This window comes from Haliotis rufescens, unplaced genomic scaffold (genome assembly GCF_023055435.1).
Source record: "Haliotis rufescens isolate VD_foot unplaced genomic scaffold, xgHalRufe1.0.p SCAF_1, whole genome shotgun sequence".
Taxonomy (NCBI): Eukaryota; Metazoa; Mollusca; class Gastropoda; order Lepetellida; family Haliotidae; genus Haliotis; species Haliotis rufescens.
This window is the reverse complement of record NW_025963779.1, coordinates 74,040,874-74,053,128: the sequence shown is the minus strand read 5'-3', so window position 1 is coordinate 74,053,128 and position 12,255 is coordinate 74,040,874. Positions and strand designations below refer to the sequence as shown.

Below are 12,255 nucleotides of genomic sequence, written 5' to 3'. Positions count from 1 at the left end.
GTTGAACTTGTTTTACTTTATCTTGATCAACTGAACAGCTTGTGGCAGCCTGAACAGGTTGAAGAGAGGTTTAAAGAGATGCTTATTAATATACAAGAAAACCAACAACTTCCGATAGCAACAAGGTGAATAGGTTTCTCAGTGCATGTACGGTACAGAAAAACTGAACTCGTGATAGGTCACACCCAGTTATCTCCCTTTATTACGACCTGCAAAGTCAACTGGTTGGCATTCACCCAGCTGAATTATGGGACAGACAAGATCCACAGTACTCCAGTATTGTCTTCCTGTTAGGAGTATATGGAACAGACTAGTATCCGGCGTAGAGTGTTGTTTCTACGGCATGCTTCTTGACTTCTTCTATGCACGACACAAGCCTGCCTGTGGTCCACAACGGTTTATTGGGGTAGAGTTGACGTGGTACAGGCCGCCCTGATATAGATATAATATATAGATATATATATATAGATACTATAATACTCCCTCCTCACAGCAACTGGACGTCATTTATGTCATGTCTGACCTACTGGAGATCTACGTGGGTGGTGAAGTCGGACTTTGTGGACATCACAAGAAAGCTTTTTTCACAAAGATAAAAAAAAAAATTTCCATTAACAAAATAATAAAAATAAGTAATACTTAATTCGAAACACTAGTCACAGTAGACCTGTGGGTGAATCAGTTTGAAGGTGAGTTCACTGATAAGGCTTCTGTATGCTACAGCCTAGCACTGGTCACTGGTCCGCCCTACAGCGTATTCAGTCTTGTTTGACGTCATACTGGGGATCAATTCCGATGTGACAGAACTGCTTCAGCAGCGGCTTCAACGTCTCCGGCATGAGCCTACAACAACACAGCAGCGAGCATCATGGACATGTTCAAACAGATGTGTAGACGTAATACAACTTGAACGTAACAGACAGATGACGACACACATATCAGTAGACAATATACACGTCACAGACAGATGACGACACACATATCAGTAGACAATATACACGTCACAGACAGATGACGACACACATATCAGAAGACAATATACACGTCACGGACAGATGACACACATATCTGTAGGCAATATACACGTCACAGACAGATGACGACACACAAGTCTGTAGACAATATGCTAGTCACAGACAGATGATACCACTCATATCAGTAGACAATATATACGTCACAGACAGATCAATTGACATTATACACGTCACGGACAGATGACAACACGCAAGTCAACAGACAATATACACGTAACAGACATATCAATAGACGATATACACGTAACAGACAGATGATACCACTCATATAAGTAGACTATTTACAAGTCACAGACAGATCAATAGACAATATACACGTCACAGACAGATGACACCGCTCACAGCAGTAGACAATTAAACGTCACAGACAGATCAATAGACGATATACACGTCACAGAAAGGTCAATAGACATTATACACGTCACGGACAGGTCAATAGACAATATACACGTAACAGACAGATGATACCACTCATATAAGTAGACTATTTACAAGTCACAGACAGATCAATAGACAATATACACGTCACAGACAGATGACACCGCTCACAGCATTAGACAATAAAACGTCACAGACAGATCAATAGACAATATACACGTCACAGACAGATGACACAACTCACAGCAGTTGACAATGAAACGTCACAGACAGATCAGAGGATAGATTAACAATTTGTCTATGAAAACATTTCTTTAAAATAGTAGTACTTTTCTTTCTTCAAAAGAACCCTTCCTCGTCTGCTGTGGAATCAAGGAAACTCCAAAGTCACTAGTCCGAACACAACATGACCGAATACACCCATCACAGACTATGCAACTATACTAAAGCCTCTTATGATATTCTAAGTGGGATTGTCTTTCAACACCGCGCATTGTATTGACGACTCCACTTGCGTTATGTCATTATAGTTCGGAGAACCCAGTTTTACAAGTAGATACGTCATTTGAATCTCCACCCAATATAGACATCAATATAATTGTTTCTTATCTACTTCTTATTAAACTTATTTATCCTCCATTCATAAGTTTTCCTATGTTCTCGGTGATTACATAGGCGAGAGTCGTCTTCATCCGAATTAATACTCACGCCCCCAGTCTGACCAGGAATCCGATTCTCCGGGGCACGTACACGACTTTCTGCCCGCGAAGCGCCCCGTCAATAGTCGCCAGGGCAGTTTCCTTCGGGGTCAGGAGAGGGTTGAACCTGGAGGGGAGTAATCAGTCAGCAGGGTTGGTCACGGAGAGGGGGCACGGATGGCTCAGTGATGCCTACATTCGGCTGTGCAGAGTTGCGCCCCTTAGACGCGCCAGGATCTATCGGCACGTTAAAACCTTTACATGTCAGAACCAATTCTCGTTCGTGGTTGTAAAGGTCTGAACTGCATCACGTTTGAGCTGTTCTCTCACTTTAAGCAATTATAGAATCATAGACAGTGTTAAACAAAAACACTTATGGCGACCTTCATTATGTTATTGGTCCAAATCTGACAAATCAGTTGTCACAGATTAGATGACAGCAAAAAAGAGGAGGGTTTTTCACATTAGAAGTTAGTTTGGATTTTTACAGATTGTATAAATGAGTTGGAGTTTTAATTCAATGCGAGGGGAACGAGTGGCCCAGTCCTCTAAGGTGCCGCGATTCGCTGTGCAGAGTTGCGTCTCTTGGGCACGCCAGAAACCTATCATTGTGGGTTGGAAGACCGGTTCGCCCCAATTATGTTTCTAGGTTTGTCAGCACCATACCCGTGCTCGTGGGTTTCACCGAAGTGGTAAACGTCTGAGACCCGCATCACTTCGGGCTTTCCTCCCACATTAAGCTGACACGCCGTGATATAACGGGAATACTGTTAAAAGCGGCGTTAAACCCAACTCACTCACTCGCTCAGCCAATTTAATTCAATCAACCAGTGTAGTTCAGAGTCAAAATATATTTTACGTTCGCTTCTATCATATGAAACACCGAATCAACTGTCATAACATTAAACTGTGAGACTACAAAAAAAAGTAGCTTCTATGTGGGCGAGCAACACAAAGCGCTGTAACACACTTTCAATATAGGTTTCCATGCAAGACCTAGTGGTCCTCATACACACTGGGAATAGGTGATGAACAATACTTCAGAAGATACAGATTGAAATCATTTACCACTTTGCTCAAACCAACTTGTACAGGTACGGTAGCAACTGACCAAGGATTATAATCAGGACGAAACTTAAGGATTCAGGATTCGAACTCACGACCAGTGGATCCTGGGTTACATTGACACAACTCTGCAAAGTCAATTGCGGCGCTTTGGTTTATCTGGGCAGTAGGGCGCCTTGGAAGAAAATATTTTATGTGTTTGGGTTGTTTGTTTTTTGTTTGTTGTTTAACGCCGCACTCGGCAATATTCCAGCTATATGACGGCGATCGGTAAATATTCTGGACGAGACAATACAGTGTTTGACATTATGAGCATCGACCAAGTCAGCGAGCCTGACCACCCGATCCCATTGGTCGCCTCTTACGAAAAGCATAGGCGCCTGGGTTCTTGAACAATTCTAACCCAGATCTACATGGGTTTATTGTATATGTATCTAGCAGGGATTACACGCACCTGTCCTTTGGGTATTTACAAAGTCCTGTGTCCACGAAGCCGGGACAGACCACGGTGGCTTGTACTCCCGGCTTCCCCAGTCTGTCAATCTCCTCCCCCAGGGCCTCGGTGAAGCCGAACACTGCAAACTTGGACGCGCTGGAATGAAGCGTCCAGAGCTTAGTGGACAAACAACATTTCATGGTTTTGTAAGAATTACTGAACAGTTCATGAATGTGATGGTTACACACAAATTGTCTTAACCTATTCTACCCGGACTAGAAGGAGCTGTTTCCAAATCAAGCCATGTGGAATCTTCTCTTTATAACCACATAAACTGAGACTTCTTTGGCGGATCCAGAGGGGATATAGCGGTGGTATGGGTATTTGGGAAATGGAATAGTGTGTGTGTGTGTGTGTGTGTGCGTGTGTGTGTGTGTGGGTGGGGGTACGCAAGATGGGGGGGGGGGGGGGGGAGAGTCAAGGAGGCGTCTACTTTTCTGCACACACAAATATTCAGAGCTTAAATTCTATTCGGACACAAAAAAAAGTATATTTACGATACGAACATCAAAACGATAGAACATGAGTTATGTGACATGAAAAGGGGTCCTTTTTGGCACACTGGATTCGTAAGCTTTAAGAAACCCGCAAAAGCCTTATAAATTTTAAAAGTCATGACGTGTACATTACAATCAATATTTGAATTTGTTCGTTTAAACACTTGTATGTTTTGGACTACATTTCCAGACACAGCTAGGGACAGCGTAAACAAACCTTGAGACTTAACTTAATCATTATTCTAATATTTAAACCAGAGCAAGTCGTTGACACAAGATGATGTCGGTAAAGACAGTACTATGTTATAGAAAAATCAGTTTTTTCAATCATTTTTGCTGTATTTGTGTATTTTATCATGTCTGCAGTCTGCAGTGTAAAAAAGGAAAAAGAATACTTTTCTTTTGAACATGTCCATCTTCCCGAAGCAAGGGAGTTAACTGACTATAAAAGTCCAGTTTCCACCAAGGGAGTTAACTGACTGCAAAAGTCCAGTTTCCACCCGTGCCGAGCTAGGCGTTAATTATGGTGTTATATTTTGGCTGGACTAACGAGTTTATGCATAGTCCAATCAAAATCGCGAAACGAAATTGACATTCGGTTCATAAACAACATGGCAACTTCCGTGCAGATTTCGGTCGATTGCACAATTTGCCGAGCACGTGTGCCGTCAAATGGGCCCCGAAAGATATTTTCCAAATCTTTTTATGTTTTTAACGTAGGTTCTTAAGTGATTTGATGCACTTCGCGAGGTAAGACCCATTTTATTACAATAAATGTCTTAATTATCGATCAGATCGTCTTGACCGGGTGCCGCCATTTTGTTTGAAGCAAACGCAAGTCATATGAGAGATGGAATCTGATTGGTCTGTAGGAGGGACATAGAAGGGCATAACTCGTAATCGCCACTGGCGGCGCTACGATCGAACCCAGAAATTCCAGCCTAGTTGGGCAAGGGTGAAAACTGGACTCTTAAAGTTAGTTAAAGCCCTAGCCATGGAAACTGGACTTTTAAAGTTAGTTAACTCCCTTGCCTCGGGAAGAGGGAACATGTCAGACAATGTTTCAATAGTTTTAAATCGGTTGGCCAAATAATGGCTGTTACCCCAACTCGTCTTTTCAAACGCTTCTTTATTATTTTAAGTTAGTCCTCTCACCTGTAGTCAACGAGGAAGGCTGTCCCCGTCTTGGCGGTGCCGGACGAGATGTTGACGATGATGCCGCTGTCAGCCTCCAGCATGGCGGGCAGGAACTCGCGAACTGTCTACCAACACAAACACTCTCATGTCAGCTCGGGAGAAACACAGCAGCATTGTACTTGCAAAATAAAAATACGCTGATACGGGGAATTGGTGAGGTGAGGTGAGGTGAGGTGAGGTGAGGTGAGGTGAGGTGAGGTGAGGTGGAGTAAAAGATGGCGTTCAAGATCAGTGCACTTCTATAGCGATGTGCATGTGTGTGTGTGTGTGTGTGTGTGCGTGTGTGTGTGCGCGTGCGTGTGTGCGTGTGTTTGTACTTGTCAGTGCTGATGCCGGTTTTATAGTGCTAGCCCAATGAGATACCATGCCGCAGTTTGACATGGATTCCCCACTGAGATACCTTCTGTAGTTTAACATGGATACCCCACTCAGACACAGTACACGATCCAGTCAGTCCTTGCTTTATTCCAAAAATGCCAAGCGCCAGGTAAGGTAACAACAAGTACTATCTTTGTAGGTGCAAGATTTCATAATAAACAGTATGAACTGTTGACATGAAATTGAATGAAATCAAATATGAATTATCACAATTGGTTTCAATTATTATTATTATCCTCGGAGTCAGTATACTGTGTCTGAGTGGGGTATTCATGTTAAACTGCGGCATGGTATCTCAGTGGGCTAGTACTATAAATCGGCATCAGTCCGGACCAGCACTAGCAGCCACACACACATATACACACGTGCATGCACGTCGCTATATAAGTTAAAAAGTGCAATAATCTAAGCCAGGAACCTTATATTGGTACATGTTTAATGCTTACCCAGAAATGAGCCAAGGTGTTCACTTCAAACGTGCGACGGATGTGCTTCTCCTGCATATCAAGTACCGGCCCACCATACAGGATGCCGGCGTTGTTGACTAAGATGTCCACGTTACCCACCTCTCTCCTCACACGGTCGGCGGTGTCGTGGACGTCATCGGTGGAGGTGACATCACAGACATATGAATAGACTGTGGCACCAACACGACGGACTTCATCTGCTGTGTCTTCATTGTTCTCCTTGAAGTAAAAACATCAGATGGTTCCCTGGGTGTCGTTGTACAAAACAACCCTAGCACTATGACTGTCGTAAGTCTATGTTAAGGTATGGTAGCTACGATCACCTTAGCGCTAAGATGGCACATGTTTAGCCAATGCTGTACTTGGTGTTTGCCGTGTCACTTAAAGAAGGCTAGTGCACGCATCTACCACATCGTCCACCCGGTGTTTTATTGCGCACTCTTCTTTATTGTTTCTATACATTATTTACATAGATATTATTTCCGTTATAAACCAAAGTGTGTATTTTAGCACCCAATAGGTAAACAATAATCGTGTGTAGTTCACATTTTTTTTTTTAAATAAAGCGACAAAACCCTTTCTAATCCAATAGAAAGATTCCGACAATATCATGAGAATATGTTTATGTATTACTATCAATAGTAGTGAGTGATTGAGTATAGTTTTACGCCGCTTTTAGCTATATTCCAGCAATATCACGGCGGGGGACACCAGAAATGGGCTTCACACATTGTACCCATGTCGGGAATCGAACCCGGGTCTTCGGCGTGACGAGCGACCGCTTTAACCACTAGGGTACCCGACCGCCCCTATGTTTTGGAACTCGCATCAATAGGTAGGTATGCTACAAAATCTCTTCGCTCCGCTAAGGTTATCTAGTTATTCCTTTGCATATTGTACGTCATGTAGTAAACGCTATCTCAGTGTCACAGCCGTGATCTTACCTTGTTTATATCCCAGAGTATAAGCGACGCTCCGAGCCGGGCAAACTCCAATGACAGTTCCCGGCCTATTCCGTGGCCTGCGCCGGTGATCAGAACTTTCTTTCCGCGGACATCCTGTCTGGGATGCGGGACAGCCACGCGATACAGAGAATCCAGGTAGCAGATGATTACTTTCAGCAAAAGAGACAAAACTTCAGCCACTGACACTTTCATTCTGCTGGCAATCGCTGTTTTGCAAGGTTCAACGGTAGAACGATGCGGGCAGATTTGTCTCTGAAGCCTATGCTGACTCAACTGATGAACGGGCGTATCTCCCTGTATTATCTCTCCGTGTTCATCAAGTTATGTCTGAAGTGTTCCAACTGAGTCTACAGTTATTGCATTTTTTCGAAATATCTGATTTGGTTGCACACGCATGGGTCAGACTATTACAATCTCATATGACTTGACGGGAAACGCTCCTTAAATATCAGGTCAGCAACATATAATTATAATTAAAACAATCAATATCATATGTCATTGGGGGTTCTTCTTAATTGAAACAACACAATATTATTTTAATTAAAGCAACATGCAATACAGGTTAAACAATATGCTTCGTGGGCTATGTGTGTCAGTTGGTGAGGTCAGGGGGGCGTGGCACAGCGAGACAGCGGATCAGAGAGAGCAGGGTATGCAAGTATGAAAAGGGAACGGGGTGTGAGCCACGTGGCGAGGGAGTAGGGTGTACACGTGGCGAGGGAGTAGGGTGTGAGACACGTGGCGAGGGAGTAGGGTGTATGACACGCGGCGAGGGAACAGGGTGTGAGACACGTGACATGGAAGTAGGGTGTACACGTGGCGAGGGAGTAGGGTGTGAGACACGTGGCGAGGGTGTAGGGTGTGAGACACGTGGCGAGGGAGTAGGGTGTGAGACACGTGGCGAGGGAGTAGGGTGTATGACACGCGGCGAGGGAGTAGGGTGTGAGACACGTGACATGGGAGTAGGGTGTACACGTGGCGAGGGAGTAGGGTGTATGACACGTTGCGAGGGAGTAGGGTGTGAGACATGTGACATGGGAGTAGGGTGTGAGACACGTTGCGAGGGAGTAGGATGTATGACACGTGACGTGGGAGTAGGGTGTGAGACACGTGGCGAGGGAGTAGGATGTATGACACGTGACGTGGGAGTAGGGTGTGAGACACGTGGCGAGGGATTAGGGTGTGAGACACGTGGCGAGGGAATAGGGTGTATGACACGTGGCGAGGGAGTAGGGTGTGAGACACGTGACGAGGGAGTAGGGTGTACACGTGGCGAGGGAATGGGATGTACACGTGGCGAGGGAGTAGGGTGTGAGACACGTGGCGAGGGAGTAGGGTGTACACGTGGCAGAAGAGTAGGGTGTACACGTTGGTTGGTTGTTTTGTTGTTTAACGCCGAACTCAGCAATATTCCAGCTATATGTCGGCGGTCTGTAAATAAGTCTGGACCAGACAATCCAGTGATTGACATCATGAGCATCGATCCACGCAATTGGGATACGATGACATGCATCAACCAAGTCAGCGAGCCTGACCACCCGATCCCGTTAGTCGCCTCTTACGACAAGCATAGTCGCCTATTACGGCAAGTATGGGTTGCCGTAGACCTATTCTACCCCGGCTCTTCACGGGTGTTCAGGTGGCGTGGGAGTAGGGTGTGAGACACGTGGCGAGGGAGTAGGATGTATGACACGTGGCGAGGGAGTAGGGAATGAGACACGTGGCGAGGGAGTTTGGTGTACGACACGTTGGTTGCGAGGGAGTAGGATGTATGACACGTGGCGAGGGAGTAGGATGTACGACACGTGGCGAGGGAGTAGGGTGTACGACACGTTGGTTGCGAGGGAGTAGGGTGTACGACACGTTGGTTGCGAGGGAGTAGGGTGTACGACACGTTGGTTGCGAGGGAGTAGGGTGTACGACACGTTGGTTGCGAAGGAGTAGGGTGTGACGCACATGGAAGGATAGAGATGGAGAACACTAACGTATGGTGGTTTATTTATCACATCATGGAACCAAGGTTAAGATCCCATGCACTTTCTGTTACGGCGATGATACGTGCGCGTGTACTCGACACTGAAAAGTCGGAACAAGACGACACGCTGTACACTGTCCATATCAGCCATTTAATCACACACTCCACGTCTCAAGGGTATGTGTCATATATGAGCACAATCTGAAGTGAGCTCACCAGCCAGTAACTGCTACATTGCGCCCTGTCAGCAATATTACGTATCTATCACGGTGGCCAGTAAACGAGTTTGCGATAGGGAAAACGAATACGCATGATGTCACAATAATCTGGGTCTCACATTGCAACCACTCGATCCCCATTTCAGTTTCCGTGCGACAAGCATGGAGAACTCAGGACATACCCTGCCCCAAAATGAGTGAGGGTGTAAGTTGGGTTTACGCCGCTTTGAAGAGTATTCCAGTTGTATCACAGCGTGTCAGCTTAATGTGGGAGGAAAGCACGAAGTGATGCAGCCCTCAGACGTTTACCCCTTTGGTGTCATCTGATCTGTGACAACTGATTTGTCAGGTTTGGACCAATAACATAATGAAGGTCGCCATAAGTGTAATCCTGTGTCAGCTTGATAAGAGAGAACAGCTCAAACGAGACGCCATTCAGGCCTCTAACCTAGAAACATAATCGGGGCGAACCGGGATTCGAGCCCAAAAGCATAGGTTTCTGGCAAATTGCCTCTGCACTCTAGCCCATTGCCCCGAAATTCGTGAGCTAACTGTAACCAGAGACCATGGGTTTTGGGTCTCTATTGCAGCATACAGATAAGGCAGAACTGTCATGGGTATTATCAACTGACAGCTTAGCAGTTGGTCCATGCTACTATTTTTACTATACCTGTTTATCACAATAAATAAGATCACGGGACTCCGTGTGTGTGTGCGCGCGCGTGCGCGTGCGTGTGCGTATGGTCAACCCTACTCAGTCCACCATGACTTTTAACCATATACAACTTCCAGCTATATAAAGGCGGAGTCTACACCAAACAATCCAGAGATTGATATTGTGAGCAACGATTCACATCGTCAGGGTACGATGACACGTTATCAACCAAATCACCGAGCATGACCTCCGATCCATTTGGTCGCCTCTCGGGACCAGCATAGGTTGCTACAGACCTTATTCCATCCCCGAATCCCCACTGGGACTCCCGTTCGTCATATGTATTGTTGACTATTGATGTTACACAGAAATAGATGTTGCTGCGGCCTGTTGTGTTATATCGTTGTCCTACCTGTTAAAATCAGATTTTATCTCCGGTGTATCTCACTCTGTGTGAAGATCTGAGAATAACTCCGCGTCAGGTGAAACTTGACTGGTCCAATCCCGATGTCATCTTTCTATGATGATTCGGCATTATTACCACCACGATACGGCAATTTCTATCTTAGCACAAGAAAAGCGCCACAGAGCACAAAAATACTTTAGATAGTACACCCTTTTGGATGTAGAAACCATAGCGCTCAGACACGACAGAATGCATAAACTATCCACAATAAAATAGCGCTGAATCATTTTTGCATTCGGAACTCACCAATTATATTCGTTTTCGAGACAGAGATATCAGATATGCTTGCCTGAATGCTTCCCTAAATGGCACAAGAATTTAGAGAGCGAGCGAGCGAGTATGGTTTCACATTGCATTTTTTAGCACTATTCCAGCAATATCACAGCGGGGGACAACACAAATAAGCTTCACACATTGTACCCATGTGGGGAATCGTACCTGGGCCTTCCGCGTGACGAGCGAAAGCTTTAACCACTGGGCTACCCCACGCCCCACAACCCTGGAATCTGCACAGGGATAGGGTATAGGATTTGGGACCTATTTTACCCCGGAATCTGCACAGGGACGGGGTATAGGATATGGGACCTATTTTACCCTAAAATCTGCACAGGGACGGGGTATAGGATTAGAGACCTGTTCTACCCCGGAATCTGCACAGGGACGGGGTACAGGATTTGAGACCTGTTCTACCCCGGAATCTGCACAGGGACGGGGTACAGGATTTGAGACCTGTTCTCCCCCGGAATCTGCACAGGGACAGTGTATAGGATTTGAGACCTGTTCTACCCCGGAATCTGCACAGGGACGGGGTATAGGATTTGAGACCTGTTCTACCCCGGAATCTGCACAGGGATGGGGTACAGGATTTGAGACCTGTTCTCCCCCGGAATCTGCACAGGGACAGTGTATAGGATTTGGGACCTAGTGTACCCCAGAATCTGCACAGGGACGGTGTATAGGATTTGGGACCAACTCTACCCCAGAATCTGCACAGGGACGGGGTATATGATTTGGGACCTATTAATCTCTGGAATCTGCACAGGGACAGGAGTATAGGATTTGGGACCAACTCTACCCCAGAATCTGCACAGGGACAGGGTATATGATTTGGGACCTATTAATCTCTGGAATCTGCACAGGGACAGGGGTATAGGATTTGGGACCAACTCTACCCCAGAATCTGCACAGGGACAGGGTATATGATTTGGGACCTATTAATCTCTGGAATCTGCACAGGGACAGGGGTATAGGATTTGGGACCAACTCTACCCCAGAATCTGCACAGGGACGGGGTATATGATTGGGACCTATTAATCTCTGGAATCTGCACAGGGACAGGGGTATAGGATTTGGGACCAACTCTACCCCAGAATCTGCACAGGGACGGGGTATATGATTTGGGACCTATTAATCTCTGGAATCTGCACAGGGACAGGGGTATAGGATTTGGGACCAACTCTAACCCAGAATCTGCACAGGGACGGGGTATATGATTTGGGACCTATAAATCTCTGGAATCTGCACAGGGACGGGGTATAGGATTTGGGACCAATTCAACCCTGGAATCTGCACAGGGACGGGGTATAGGATTTGGGACCTATTTTACCCCAGAATCTGCACAGGGACAGGGTATAGGATTGGGGACCTATTCTACCCCTGCACAGGTAATCAGGCACTGGGTGGTCGGCACCTATTCTGACCTGGAATTCCCCTGAGTGTAAAGTGTAAGCTGTTGGAGGTTCTGGCAGTGAAATAGCAGCAGAAGC

The 12,255-nt window shown here is 45.8% G+C and overlaps 1 protein-coding gene across 1 annotated transcript; it reads right to left on the bottom strand.

Moving 5' to 3' along the window:
* Positions 1-175: 175 nt before the first annotated feature.
* LOC124139804 (estradiol 17-beta-dehydrogenase 11-like) lies at positions 176-7,500 on the bottom strand. Its single transcript, XM_046507135.2, has 6 exons — positions 7,155-7,500; positions 6,190-6,429; positions 5,324-5,430; positions 3,630-3,767; positions 2,121-2,237; positions 176-843 (listed from the first exon to the last, which is right to left on the bottom strand). The coding sequence occupies exons 1-6, from the start codon at positions 7,365-7,367 to the stop codon at positions 759-761; spliced, it is 900 nt and encodes a 299-aa protein (XP_046363091.2). The 5' UTR covers positions 7,368-7,500; the 3' UTR covers positions 176-758.
* Between the last annotated feature and the right edge of the window lie 4,755 nt (positions 7,501-12,255).